At 34.8% G+C, this 15,884-nt stretch overlaps 1 protein-coding gene across 3 annotated transcripts in view; it reads left to right on the top strand.

Moving 5' to 3' along the window:
- The window catches only part of LOC105173365 (beta-glucosidase 13-like), a 30,036-nt gene that overhangs the window by 3,584 nt on the left and 10,568 nt on the right, over positions 1–15,884 (top strand). For 2 of the 3 annotated variants that reach the window (XM_020697644.1, XM_011095076.2), the window contains exons 5-12: positions 6,839–6,897; positions 7,270–7,345; positions 7,925–8,002; positions 8,115–8,202; positions 8,318–8,573; positions 9,398–9,513; positions 9,593–9,807; positions 15,482–15,505. In XM_020697644.1, the coding sequence (XP_020553303.1) occupies positions 6,839–6,897; positions 7,270–7,345; positions 7,925–8,002; positions 8,115–8,202; positions 8,318–8,573; positions 9,398–9,513; positions 9,593–9,807; positions 15,482–15,505 (912 nt within the window). The remainder of the gene's footprint in view (positions 1–6,838; positions 6,898–7,269; positions 7,346–7,924; positions 8,003–8,114; positions 8,203–8,317; positions 8,574–9,397; positions 9,514–9,592; positions 9,808–15,481; positions 15,506–15,884) is intronic. The other variant, XM_011095077.2, reaches the window with a different exon arrangement.

Genomic DNA, 15,884 nt, shown 5'->3' with positions numbered 1-15,884 from the left:
TATATATACAGCAAGAAGGAAAAGAAAAGTTGGTTGAGGACAACTAATTGTACAACGGCTAGTGAAAAGTTGTCAACAACTAATAGAAGCGTGTTAAGCCTAGAGCACTTACAGAAAGTGAACTAAAAACGCAGAAAAAGAAAAGCACTAATAAAAGCGCACTCTACAAACGAAATCGCAAGTTCGAAAACAACAACCTCTTCATCCCTTAGCTGACTTCTGTAACTTCAAGCTTCAGTCCCTGCAGCTGATCATCTGTAAAGAAACTTACTTTTGTCATCCCCTCCTCAAGCTGGACTGACAGTAAAATCGATTAAACCCAGCTTGGCAAGTAAATTATGGAACAAAGGACCAGTCAAGGCTTTTGTGAATATGTCTGCTAATTGATCTTTGGACCGAACATAAGTGTGCAATGAAACCTGACTGATAATGATCTCTAACCAAGTGACAATCGATTTCTAGGTGTTTCGTTCTTTCATGAAAAACGGGGTTACTAACAATGTGTAACGCAGCACGATTATCACAGTAAAACGGAATAGGACGAGGCACTTGAAATCCCAAGTCAGCAATTAAGGCTGCAATCCAAACCAATTCACAAGCTGTAGATCCCATTGCTCTGTATTCCGCTTCAGCCGTCGACCTTGAAACAGTGTTTTGTTTCTTTGTTTTCCAAGATATTAGTCCCTTCCCCAAGAAGACACAATAACCTGTCAATGAACGCCTGCTATCTGGACACGATGCCCAATCGGCATCACAATACGTAGTGATGTCACAACCAGTATTTGCTGGAAAAAAGAAACCCTTTTGATGTGTTCCCTTTAAGTATTGAACCACATGTGTAGCTGCATCCATATGACTTTTACAAGGAAGTTGTAGATACTGACTTAATTGTTGAACAGCATGGGAAATATCTGGCCTGGTAAAATTCAGATATAAAAGTCTGCCTACAAGTCTTCTGTAAATGGCTGGATGTGGCAGAACTCGATCTGTGGCAGAGTTGAGCTTGATCCCAGGTGGCAGAGGGGTGTTAGCAGCTCGAGCTTCTGTCAATTTCAAGTCCTTAATAATGTCTGATATGTACTTGCTTTGTGTGAGTGTGATGCCTTCTGCTGCTCGAGCAATTTCCAATCCCAAAAAGTACCTAGCAGGTCCCATATCCTTGATGGTAAACAAGGCATTAAGATAATGTTTCACCTCACCTATTAGTGTTGAAGATGTTCCTGCAAGAAGAATATCGTCAACATAAACTAATAAAGCAAGAAATCCTTGAGTAGAGTTATAAGTAAACAAACAGTAGTCGTTTTTGGATTGCAGAAATCCAAAAGCTTTCAGCTTGGAAGTGAATTCACAGTTCCACTGTCTTGATGCCTGTTTGAGTCCATATATGGACTTCTTGAGTCTGCAAACGTGGCCTGTTGGAACTGTATAACCCTTGGGAGGTTCCATATATAGTTCTTCATCTAAGTTCCCATGAAGGAACGCATTGTTTACATCTAATTGATGTAATTCCCATCCAGATGCAGCTGCAAGTGCAATGAGTACTCTCACTGAAACTACCTTGGCAACTGGGGAAAAGCTTTCAAAATAATCGATACCCTTCTATTTGGTTGTAGCCTTTAGCTACCAACCTAGCCTTATGTCGATCAATAGAACCATCTGAATGGAATTTTAATTTGAAAATCCATCTACAACCAATGGGTTTCTTGTCCGGGGGAAGTGGGGTAACATCCCATGTGTGATTTTCTTCTAGAGCTTTAATTTCTGCTTGCATTGCTTCACTCCATTCTGGTTTTGATGTGGCTTCTTCGTATGTAAATGGTTCCTGAAAAGGTGAGATAGAAGACACAAAACTAGCATATGCGGCAGAAATAGAGATAACAGTAGGATTGTCAGAAGCACTACATATAAAATCTGACATCCAAGCTGGTTTGGATGTAATCCTATCTGATTTTCTAAGTATAGGAATTGATGGTATATCAGCAGGATGTTGATTCTCCTTCTCTTCATTAGGAACATTGATATCTAACAAAATGTCTTCACTTTGTTCAATTAAAGGAAGTGGTACAGAAGAATCCACAAATTCATTCTTATAAGGGAACTCATTTTCATAAAACACCACATCTCTACTGACTAATGTAACTTTATTTTCTATATCAAAGAGTTTATACCCTTTCTGTCCTTGAGCATACCCAATGAAAATACATTTTACAGCTCTAGGATCAAATTTAGACTTAAAGGGTTGAGTATTAGTAGCATAACAGAGGCATCCAAAGACTTTCATGTTAGAATAAGATACAGATTTGTTATTAAGTTTTTCATAGGGTGTTTGCCATTTTAAAACACTAGAGGGAAGCCTGTTGATAATATAGGTTGCAGTTAATATGGCTTCAGTCCAGAAGATAGAAGGTAAAGAAGCTTGAAACATCAAGGCCCTTGCAACTTGTAAGAGATGCTTATGCTTTCTTTCAACCACCCCATTTTGTTGAGGGGTGTAAATACAGGTCCTATGGTGAATGATACCTTCATTTTTAAAGAAATCTTGACACCCTTTACTTAAAAACTCACTCCCATTGTCAGTCCTAACAATTTTAATTCTTTTATTGTATTGAGTAAGAACCATCTTTTGAAAGAACATGAGCAGTGATAAAGTATCTGTTTTGTGTTTCATCAAGAAAGTCCAAGTGCTCCTACTGTAGTCATCTACAATAGTCATCATATAAACACAATTTGAAATAGAGGGTTGATTGTAAGGACCCCATAAGTCTATATGTAAAAGATCAAAGATATCATCAGTACTAGAATCACTAAGATCAAAAGGTAATCTGTGTTGTTTTGCTAAAGGGCAAATATCACATATATGCTTTTTGTCATGATGTTCAGTACACAAGGGAATATGTGTCATCACACTTTCAGAAGAGTGACCCAATCTCATATGCCACAATTGAAAATCATTATTCACAGTAAGACAATGATCCATTCTCTTGTCAAAACAATTAACAACATTTTTAGTAAAAGATGCTGGTTCAAAGAAATACAACTTTCTTATGGATCTTCCTACTGTAAATATAGTTTTAATCTTGAGGTCCTGCAAAACACACAGAGTATCAGTAAAAAGAAAGGTCATAGAGTTCTCACAACACATTTTACTGACAGAAAACAAATTGTGTTTCAATCCTGGAACATAAAGAACTGCAGTAATATGCAAATTCTCTGATAATGCTATATCTCCAATACCTTTAATAATTTGTTTAGAACCATCTGCTAGATATATAAAGGATTCAGTGTCTAATGATGTAAAAGAATGGAACAGATGTGAATCCTTACACATATGATTTGAGGCCCCACTGTCCACAATCCATATGTTTTTATCCAAAGAATTGCAGAAAGATTTTGGTAGCAGATTACCTGAAAATTGATCAAAAGGACTTTTGATGAGATCATTTTCTGTGATAAGTCTTTGAAACTCGGTCTTGATCAGGTCAGGAATGTCCTTCTTGTTCAATGCATCTCCAGCTCCAGTTACCACAGGCTTGTCACTATCCATCGTACCAAAAGCTTGATTGATACCACCCTGATTTTTCTTCTTTTCAACGAGTGTCTTGTACCAATCAGGATAACCATATATCTCAAAACATGTGGTTTTGAGATGCCCCGTCTTGACGCACTCTTGACAGATCATATTCTGTTTTTCTGTCATTGTCTTCTCTCTCTGTGCAAATCTTGGATTGAAACTTATATTTCTCTTGAAATCCTTCACTTGCATTGCCATGTTATGTATGGAATCAGTGTTGTCAATGTTTTCTCTCTGTTTTTCTACCCTCAATACCATTGAGTAGGCTTTACTGACACTAGGTAGTGGCTCCATAATCAAGATTTGATTTCTAATGTGATCAAAGCTTTCATGTAACCCAGTCAAAAATTGCATGAGTTGAATGGTGAAATTGAAATCAGCACAAGCTGTTGATGCTTTACATTCACATTTTGGCATAGGATTAAGGCATATAAGTTCATCCCACAACCTTTTCAGTTTGGCATAGTAATCTGTAACTGATGAATTTCCTTGAGTTATAGATCCTATTTCTTTTTGCACGTGAAATATCATAGGCCCTTTACTTTCTCCAAAGTGTTTTTCTAATTCTACCCAAAGTTCTCTAGCAGAATTAGTGAAAATAAAATTCTCTGCAATGCTTTTGGAGACAGAACTAAGAATCCAAGAAGTGACAAGACAGTCATTTCTTACCCACTGTTTGTAATCGTCTCAGTTCTTTTGTGGTTTTTCACTTTCTCCATCAATGTACTCCATCTTCATCCTGGCTCCTAATGCTATTCTCATGGCTTTACTCCAGGAAAGATAATTCTTTCCATTCAAGACTGAGGAGACCAGTGATGTGCTGGTATTTTCCGATATCTGTAACCTGATGAGGTCTGCTTCATCAAGACTTTTCTTGGCGTTAGCCATCTGATTTTGCGCAGATGTGTAATGGTATTACACTCTGAATTTGATCAAGAATTTTCGAAGAACTGAGGCAAAAGAATGAGAACCATTCACTAATGGCTCTGGTACCATATCAAGAAGAAAGAATTGCAAGAAAAGTACTTCATTCTTATTCAATCTCACTCTACTCAAATGATACAGAGTCTGCTGTATATATACAGCAAGAAGGAAAAGAAAAGTTCGTTGAGGACAACTAATTGTACAACGGCTAGTGAAAAGTTGTCAACAACTAATAGAAGCGTGTTAAGCCTAGAGCACTTACAAAAAGTGAACTAAAAACGCAGAAAAAGAAAAGCACTAATAAAAGCGCACTCTGCAAATGAAATCGCAAGTTCGAAAACAGCAACCTCTTCATAATGTACTCATTTTCAATATTACAAGGGGATAAATTGCTACTCACTCCTAAATATATTGTAAGCTTCATAAGTTTGAATTTATTACAATATAGAATAACGGTCAATTTCAACTCTTTACTACTTTTTTTTGTGATATTTCTCTCCACCATATTTCCTTAAGCCATTTTAGTATTTAGTGATGTTTAGTAGTTTCACATTAATTTTACATTCTTAGGTATCACATATCCGTTATTCTCTTCCTGTCTACTCATTTTCTAATTTAGAGGTTCAGGGTGAAAATTGAACTTGGAATTATTCATTAGAAAATAATTTGATTACTTTATAATATCTTTTATAATTAAAGAATACGAACCCCGCGACTAGAAATTTTATATTATGTTATGTCCATTTCGTTTTCAATTTTTAATTATATATTTGTATTCTTAGCATATAATTCTGAAATAAATATATATTTATTTTTATATTAGTTTCAAATATTATTGATTTTTTTTGTAAAGGAAATAAAAAGTCTTGTTTCACCATAGTGACTAGGATGGATATCTCGGATCCGAAAACTAGCAGTTCGCCCTATTAGTCCTTCAGGACCTAGATAACTCAATTTCTCCCATGAACTTTTTGTGTCAATGGATTAGTTCGATATAAAACTTGAGATAAGGGGTGTAAACTAAAAAAAAAATTCATAAGTGGTTGTTAACAGAGTTGAATTTACCAAATTCTGAGGAGTCGGTATCAATTTATGCCGAATTGCTCCAAAGTGGTTGTTAACAGAGTTGAATTTACCAAATTCTGAGGAGTCGGTATCAATTTATGCCGAATTGCTCCATATATAGTTCCTCGAACCACATTTTCTAACCGAGTGATCTTGTAAAAGATCCACTACAGAACGAATGCACTTATTTTTCAAATGATTCATATCGTCAAGTGTACCCATTTCAAATTTTAGTCCAATCAAATGATCAGCAGCCGCCAATATGTCTCGTGGTAACAAAAATGTATTGTTCTGGGGTATATCAAGATTCAGTCTTCGGTTCATATTTCGTCGACCAATCCTTCCTAATTTACATCTTTGTTATTGCAAATCAAATAATTTTTTTCTAACTAAATTACCCTTATAATGGTCAAGATATACCTCCTCACATGCATTAACATGTGAAGACGTATGAGGGTAATTTAGTTGTAAAAATATTTTTTTAACCTACTATAAGTCAGTAATAAGTCAATAGGGGGTAAATATAGATTTTGTTTTTTTTTAATATTATCAAATTTGATAAATTTTGACTGAACGAAGACTTATTTGTTAGATAAAAGCAAATCTCAGGATATTTATGTATAATTATACAAAAGCTCAAAGGGGGAATGTATTTATCAAAAAAAGAATATGAAAACAACTTTAACTTTTGTTATTTAATCCGCATCTTGCACGCGAATTGATATAATTTTTCCTTGTACCTAAAATTTCTTCCATATGACCTAAATATGACTTGTCATGTCTATCTACATTCCATGATTTGCTAAATAATTGAACATTAAATAAGACGTCTGTCAGTGGCGAACGATTAAGAACTGAAAGTGTTTTGCAAAAAAACTGAACATGAAATAAGACGTCTATTTGTAATAGCGCAACCCATGATTAAAGGTCGCATTTGGAGTTTTATTGGGAAAATTATTATTTTAGTCCGCTGAATATGTTTAATTTTAATTTTAGTCTGATAACTATGTCCATTTTCGTTTAGGTCCAGTAACTTACGAAATTGCTTACTTTTAGTCCTCTAGCAGATTTTCGGACAATTTTACCCCTATGCATACTTAGCGGACTAAAATAATACTTTTTCCGTAAAATAATTAGTGGTATACAAGAAAATCACTGTAAACATCTACTTTTCTTGTTAAAAATATTGTTAATGATTTCTAGAGAACAAGAAGTTCTTTTCTTGCTGCTAAAATGTACTGAAAAAGATTACAAGAAGTTGCATTCCTTCACATGCAGGTAAAATATCCGATGGGAGCAATGGCGATGTGGCTGTCAACTTCTATTATCTATATAAGGTAATTTCTCAATTATGAAGAATTTTATTTTTGATAATATAAAAGCATGAGCGATGTAAGAGTAGTCACTAACCAATAGCCATTTATTAATGGTGTAGGGCATGTGGTGTTAAGTATTTTTTGCTGGAGGAAATTTTGGTCTTCTTTGCATAGTAGCATATGAATATGCTCCACTTGACGATTTCTTGTAGTGCTCACTTGGTTTCAACTTACAGAATTATAGGAAGGCTATGATTCATTTTTTGTAAGAGAATAGATAAATTCCCCTTTCTTTGCCCTAATTATGGCTTCTACTGACTGACGTTTGAAATTTTTTCCAATTTGTCTAACTTTAATTTCTAATTCCTCGTGACAATTAATCTAATGTGGCAGGATGACATAAAACTGATGAAGTATATAGGATTGGATGCCTTCAGAATGTCCATATCCTGGTCACGGATATTACCTCGTAAGACATAGTCTATCATTATCATCATTGTTATTTAAGTTTAGAAACCAAACTTAACTCATCAATTTGAAAATCTATAAGCAGAAAATTATAAGTTGAAAATAGTATTTTTTGTTTGCAAATACCGTCTGCCTTTGAATGGTTTATATCAATTGATTTGAGTAAAAAATTCTTACCAAGTTTTGCAATTTATTGATAAAACGTTAAGTATTAAATTTTTTTCTCAAACATTTTAACTTTAACTTTTTTTCACACTTTATTTTTATTTTCAAACAATTCCAATTTTTTATAATACTTAATTTAAAATTGTTTTTATAACATGTTCCCAATAAAACCATATAAATTACTGCAAACATCCTAAAAAAATGTACAATGAAAAATATTAAAACACTAATGCGAATAATGAATATTTAATTTTGAAAGTTGTCCGAATTGTTTGATAAAAACTTTGAAAGGGAGCTTCTTTAACTTCTAAATAATAGTTAGAGGGTGTTTGATTGAGCTTATAAGCTTCTCGAAATATCTTATACTTAATTCATTCTATCTCGACTTTGTCGTTGAATACTTAATAATTCTTAGGTGGGAAGCTAAGCGGGGGAGTGAACAAGGAAGGGATTGACTTTTACAACAATGTCCTCAATGAGCTCATCGCAAATGGTGACCAAATTTATATATCTGATTGCTTAGATTATTTCTTGAACTTTATATATTTGCTTCTCATTTAAGGTTTTCTTTTTTCTCCCTTTTGTATCTTGTGATAAATGAACAGGTATAACACCGTCTGTGACTCTATTTCATTGGGACCTTCCTCAAGCGCTAGAGGATGAATATACAGGATTTTTAAGTCCTCTCATCATGTAAGTGAATACATATAATTTTTATATTTAAAGATGTACGAACCAAAATAAATAAAATTAAGACATATATACTTCCACAAAAGAAGAACTCATCATGGTATATTGTGTTGGGCAGTAATGACTTTAGAGATTTTGCGGAGCTCTGCTTTAAAGAATTTGGTGATCGTGTTAAGCATTGGATCACAATTAACGAACCATATGCTTATGCCAGTGATGGCTATGATGGAGGCTTTGTCAGCATGGCACCCGGGAGGTGCTCCTCTAGGGCAATTTGTTCCCAGGGGGATTCAGCAACTGAGCCTTATATCGCCGCTCATCATCTACTCCTATCCCATGCAGAAGCAACCAAATTATACAAGAAGAAATATCAGGTTAAATATTATTTGAATTTTATTTCATGCATGAAACAAGCTTGTGCATGCACAAATTAGTAAGAGATTAAATAAATCGAGTTAAATGCAAGTATTCATCGAGTAGTATTTATATAATTTTTATAATTCCTTTAAAGTTCTAATCCAAATTCAAAACTTAGTTGTATTCAATTATTCACATAGTACGCATAATGTATTTGTTATAATAAAAGTGCTAATTATATATATAGGACAAAATGCAATTTAGTCCTTTGTGATATTGTAAATATACAAATTACCCCCTATAAAAAAAATTAGCAATTTACCCCATTGTATTTTTTAAAATTGAGCAACTTACCTCTCTAGATGGTGGGATAAATCGCTTCATTTTAAAAAAATAAAGGGGGATAAATTGCTATTGTTTTTTCAAAGAGGGATAATTTGCTTATTTACAATATCACAGAGAGATAAATTGCGTTAAACCCTATATATACGTATATTAGAAAATTAATGTATCAATAAGTATCGTACTATATATAATAATAATGGAACAACTTGTTGCCAATTGTTAAATATAAATATTTAATATTGATAATTTTAATCAATTTATTCAAAAAATAATACTTCATCACTTCCAAAAAACAAAACCAATGAAACAAAAAATTATGATAAACTTACATTAAATAAGATAAATACCAAAACATGGTCTCTAAAATAAACTCATGATTTCCTTAATACGTACGTTAGGTACTTTCTCATGCACGTATTCGACATGCTATTCGTTATTGCTTCTACTTCTAATGTTAAACTCTTGAATAATGTTAGAAGAATTTTATTATGTTCAGCCGATTCAAAGTGGAGAAATAGGAATAACACTAAACACTGTTTGGATGGTTCCATACTCAAGCAGCCAACTCGACGTCAAAGCAGCACAACGAGCTCTTGATTTTATGTATGGATGGTGGGTAATTAAAAGCATATATATATATAAGTCTAAAAGCATATGTGATTATCTTTAAAAGCATATAAGTTTTGGGCAGGTTCATCCACCCATTAGTTTATGGAGAATATCCACAAATCATGCAACTCCTTGCGGGAAGTCGACTGCCAAAATTCACCAAGGAGCAAATTGATATACTTAAAGGATCCTTTGATTTCTTGGGACTAAATTATTACAGTGGAATCTACGCTGCTGATATTCCTGTTCGCAGTGGAAACATTAGCAGCATAACAGACAGTATGGTCCGTCTTTCAAGTAAGTTTTCAATTTTAAGAATTTCATTCAAATATGTGTATGCATGGAACCCTATTCGCCAAAGGTTCTTCGTTAACTCAGGTATTTATTGTTGGGTGGAGAGCCCATAATATTATTGCAGAAATAATACACAAAGATATACAAGATATTAATAAGAAATTACATCAACATAAAGCAGCGGAAATAATCGATCAAACGAAGGCTCAGAGAGTCAGATCCATATGTTAGGCTTTACTAACAATCACTAAGATCGGCAACCTTAAGATAAAACTCACGGTTGCATACGGTTTGGGCACAAAGCCCTTGCCACAAAGGCTATATCCCTCGATCACACAAATCTTCTTAGCACACGGTCACTGAGACCTTCAATCTCTCTATTTCACAAAGAAATGGTAGCAAACTTAAGAATATTCACTGTTATAAGATAGGAGAAGGAGTCTCCTATTTATAGGGCCGAGAGAAGAGATGGAGATGGAAGATAGGGATAACCTTCCATAAACCATCAGCTTGGTTTTGGAAGGAGATCATCGTTGCAAGAGGAAAGTGAATCATAGAGAGGGAATAGAGAGATGTGAGATATGAGAGAATATGAGGGTTATGTAGAAAATAAGCAACTAATCCGGGTCGGGTCGGGTCGTGGGTCGGCTTGTGGGTCATGGGCTTGGGCCAAACCGTAGCCATCCAAGTGGGTGTATTGGGCCTCCCTAATTTTTTGGTCCTGGGCCATAAATTTTCCAACATATTTTCCCTTGGACCAGGACCCAAAAAGAGCCAAGGCCCAAAGGGAAAATTTAAACGGATCTGGCAAACATCATAGCCGATTTTTCCTGCAAAATAAAGATGTTAGTAACTAAATTTAACTTATGGTATTTCAAGCACAAAGCACATAATTAACTTTTGCACGAAGAAAGCACCAAGCAAATAGTGACGCTACAAACTCCTAGCCACCGAGGCTAAATGAAACAGCCACTAAGGCTTAATCAGCCACTTAGGCAAATTCACGCCATCAAGGCACACAAAGAACTCAACGAGCCACTTAGGCATTCACATACGGCCACTAAGGCATAATCACACAGCCACATAGGCTAAAAATTACCACCAAAGTAATGTCACAAAGACATACAACCACATAGGTTTATCGAGCCACTTAGGCTTGTTCATAAAACCACTAAGGTTCATTCATACAGCCATTAAGGCTCAATTAAAAAATTTAGCCACTTAGGCATAAATCACAAAGACTAACAATATCCATGAAGGAACATTACTTAATGCACTAAGCAATAATATCACTCGCAACACAAGTGTACATAGCGATTATTTTAAGCCGAATGACAGAAACATTCAGCAGTAAGTATTGCATGAAAAACAGTCCAAAAATTCACAGAGAATTACTAATCGCGAAAAAAATAAAGATGGTTAGATGTTACTGTGAGTATTCAAGATCATAACAATCGTGGCTTTGATACCACTGTTAAGTGGGTATCAGACGAATTCTAACGAACTATTACAAAGGATTGGAGTACAAAACTCCTTAATATATATTACAAGCCAATAATTACAGAAATTATTGAAACAATAATGTAAAGACAGAAACAAAACAAAATAATTTGTGTAGCAAAGATAGGCTCAAATCTTAAGCCAGATTCAAGAACCGAGAAGGGTAATCGATCACAACAGTTCAGTACCCACACACCAACACATAGTTGCACCACTCTCACAAAGAAGAATCACAGTTTAGCTTTAGATCACAGAGATCGCACAAAAGTCACAGAGACTCTCAAAGATATTGCTCACCGAGAACTTTAGAACACGAAAGAGGTAGTGTATATTCTTATCAGTGTGTGTGAGCCGAGAAGAGAATGCCCTTATAAAAGGATGAGAATAAACCGATTAAGGAAAGCCATGGAGGCTTTCCTTAAGCCATTGAATTGGCTAAGGAAAAACTCCATGAAATCTGGTGAAGAATGATGGAGCAGATATGCAGAGATTTGAGTGAGGAAGAGAGAGATGGTTTCGGCGCATAAAGAAAGGGGATGAAAAATCTGAGCACAAGAATTAGGGTTACCACTTTAAATATAGTGGATAGTTGGATACAGGTCGGGTAGACACGGGTTTAGGTAGTGGGCCGTCCAAAAAAATGTGTTGGGTTGCTGGGCTATTTACTAAGCACCTTGGGCCAAATAATATGACAAACTCCACCTTGGACCAAGTACCTTATTAAAGTACAAGGCCCGGAGTATTGGATCTGGCTTTTCTCATCACTGCCTTAAAGGGGTCTACCCCTATGTACCTGTAAGAAAACGTAGCAATGTTAGTCAGGGACTAAGTTTAAAATTTTTAAAAATTGACAAATTTCTCAACGGAAAGACTATTTGTACCAATATCAGCTGGGTTTTCTTCAGTTCTTACCTTTTCCAATTTGATAATCTCCTTACTTACAATAACGCGAATAAAATGAAATCTGACGTCAATGTGCTTAGTCCTATCGTGAAAAATGGGGTTTTTGCAAAGTTGAATAGAATATTGACTGTCGGAAAAAACAGTAATCCGATTTTTAAGAAAACCAATTTCTTTAACAAGGCCCTTGAGCTAAATAGCTTCTTTTAAAGATTCGGTAGTAGCAATTTATTCGGCTTCAGTTGTAGATAGTGCAACAATGTGTTGTAGTTGGGACTTCCAACATAAAGTGAAAATGTATGAAGTTGTAGATTTTCTACTATCCTTCTCATTAGCATAATTTGAATCCACATAACCAACAAGATCAATAGAATCAGAAAATTTGGAGAAATTTATACCTATATTATCGGTACCACGTAGGTACCTTAGGAGCCATTTTAAAGCCTCCCAATGAGGAGGTCCTGGATTGGACATGTACCTGCTCAAGCAATTTATACCATATGTAATATCGGGTCTAGTACATACCATAAAAAATATTATAGACCCAATAACATTAGAATTAGGAACCTTACTCATCCTCTCTTTTTCGGAAGCAGTTTTAGGACATTGGTCCGTACATAATTGAAAATGGGCAGGTAAAGGCACCAAAGTGGGTTTTGAATTTTCCATAGAAAACCTTTTCAAAATAGAGTGAATATAAAAGACTTTGGATTTAAGAGTATGGAAAACCTCTTTCTATTTCTACAAATATCCATGCCAAAAATCTTTTTTGCATCACCAAGGTTTTTCATTTCAAAATTTTTGGAAAGATAATTTTGCAAAGTTTCAACTAATTTTATGCTAGGACTAGCAATAAGCATATAAAGATTTAACGAAAGCATAAACATATCAAACTTCTTGTCATTGTCTTGGTGATTGTTTCAAACCATATAAAGATTTCTTTGACAAGCAAACATGATTGGGTTTATTTTTCTTAATAAAGCCAACAGGTTGTCGCATATAAATGCATTCATCAAGATCACCATGCAACAAAGCAGTTTTGACATCCATTTGTTTCAATTCCCAATCAAAATAAGGAGTAAGGGCAAGGATAACACGTACAGTAGTATATTTCACAACAGGCGAAAAGATCTCATTGTAATTTATCCCTTCTTTTTGAGTGAACCCCTTGGCTACTAATCTAGCTTTATATTTTAAAGGGTTTTCTTGCTTGATTTTAAAGATCCATTTGCAATCCACTAAGGAGCAGTCTTTTGGTTTAGGCACTAGATCCCAAGTATGGTTGTCTGTAAGAGACTTCATTTCCTCATTCATGGCACTAAGCCATTATTCTTTGTTCTTAAGGGCTTCGTCTACGTTTGAAGGTTCTAGGTTTTCAATGTTCAAAGCTACTTGGAAATCATTTAGCCTAGAGGGAATCCTTCGTTCTCTTCTATTCCTATCACGTGCTAGTTGGTAATTTTCTAAGGGATTGGGATTTTCTATAGGTTCTTCTATGTTTTGCTCTTTTATGTTTTGTTCATTATTCGTTTCTACATACTCTCCCTCTTCTTGGTTACCCTCCACCTTATTAAAGGTTAAGTTTTTTTGTGTTGTTTCGGGTTTTGAGAGACAGGGCATTTCATCCTCGTTAAAGGTTACATTTCTACTAATAATCACTTTATACTCAGGTTGGCTACGATCCCACAACCTATACCTTTTAACCCCAACAGGATAACCAATAAAAACACATTTCATACAGCGAAGTTCAAGTTTATCAGAACTTTGATGAACAAATGCAGAGCAACCAAAAGTACATAAGAAAGAATATCAGGTTTCTTACCACTCCAAACAGTTTCAGGAGATTTACCGAACAGAGGCACAAAAGGAGACAAGTTTATCAAGTAAGCAGCAGTTAAAACAGCTTCACCCCAAAAAGATTTTTGTAATCCTGAACTGATCAGCAAACATCTCACTTTTTCAAGTAAGGTACGGTTCATGCGTTCAGCAACGCCATTTTGTTGTGGGGTGTAGGGATTGGTCTTGTGTCACTTAATACCAAATTTATCACAAAGATCATCAAAGTTTTTATTACAAAATTCAAGACCGTTATTAGTATGCAAAGATTTAAGCCTCTTACCCGTTCGGTTTTCAACAAGGATTTTCCACTTTTCATACTTTTCAAAAACCTCAGATTTGTGCTTTAGCAAGATAACAAACACCTTTCGAGAAAGAAAATAACGGTTTCCACCATGGGTGGGTTCCTTAGAAGGTCCCCACACATCAGCATGAACGTAGTCTAATATGCAAGATGACATAGAGGGATTTTGGGAGGGTGCAGCAGGAAAATGCACACGATGTTGTTTTCCCATAACACAATCATCACATAATTGCAATTTGTCAACCTTATCACACAGAATGCCTTCTTTGTTCAGAAATTCAAGTCCTTTTTGGCTGATATGCCTAAAACGTTTATGCCACAAAAAAGTTTTGTCATGCACACTCACATGCAGCCATAGAATCATAGGTAACTGAACATAAATACAAATTGCGTTTCTTTTCTGCTTTGAAAACAACAATAGAACGTTTCATAATTTTCATGATGCCCTTTCCCCACCTACCTTCTAAACCCTCATCTTCCAATGCAGCTCATAAAATGAGATTATAACTAAGTTCAGGAATATATCTAACATTTTTAAGAGTCATTTGTAACTATCATTGAAAGTCAAAGAAATATCACAAATGCCTTTAATCTCACAACGTTTTTCATTTGCCATAGATACGAAGCCAAAATCACCAAATTTGAGATTTGAGAAAAGATTTTTAAAAGGACTAATATGGAAAGTACAACCAGAATCAACAAGCCATTCATACATACTCATGGGATGCACAGAATTCACATCAGAAACAACAAACACTTCACTAGATTCATCAGCAACATTGTTCACTCGTTATTTTTCTTCTCCATTGTTATCTCTATTATCTTGTCTAGGTTTTCTATAGTCCTTGATATAGTGACCTTTTATGCCGCAGTTATATCATCTTCTCTCTCTGATTTTATCATCTTTATGTGAATAATCTCTATTCCTAGATTTACTCCTATTGTTGTTTTTATTCCGACTTTTACTCCTGCTATTGTGTCTATTGCTAGAATTCCTAAATTTAGACCTTCCTCTCACAGAGTTCACTTCATGTTGGTTATTGCTAGGTCTATTTGTTTTATGGTCAATCTCTTTGCTTTTTAAACCATTAACAACGGTGTCAAGACTCACACTATCTCTACCATGTTTAATCGCAGCTTTCACATCAGAATATGTATCAGGTATAGTATTCAGAAGCACAATAGGAGAGTACTCATCAATATTCTTATCACCAGTCAATTTGATATCTTGAACTAATTTAGTGAAATCATCCAAGTTTTCATCAATGTTTTTTGATAAATCAAGTTTGTATTTAAAGAATTTTTCAAGCAAAAATAATTTACTTGGCAGCGAAACATCAGTGTAAAGTTCCTCAAGTTTTTTCCATAAACCTCTTGCAGAGTTTTGTTTACCAACCTTTCTTAAAACATTATCTGACAAATTAAGAATTATAGAAGAATAAGCATATTCATCATTTTCCAAAAGTTTTTCTTCAGAAACAGAATAAGTGTATCTGCCATCAATGCCTTAAAATCAGTGTACCCTTCATTTTTTGTTGCC

The sequence above is a fragment of the Sesamum indicum genome, linkage group LG11 (assembly GCF_000512975.1).
Source record: "Sesamum indicum cultivar Zhongzhi No. 13 linkage group LG11, S_indicum_v1.0, whole genome shotgun sequence".
Classification (NCBI taxonomy): domain Eukaryota; kingdom Viridiplantae; phylum Streptophyta; class Magnoliopsida; order Lamiales; family Pedaliaceae; genus Sesamum; species Sesamum indicum.
This window is presented reverse-complemented; position numbering and strand designations above follow the sequence as displayed.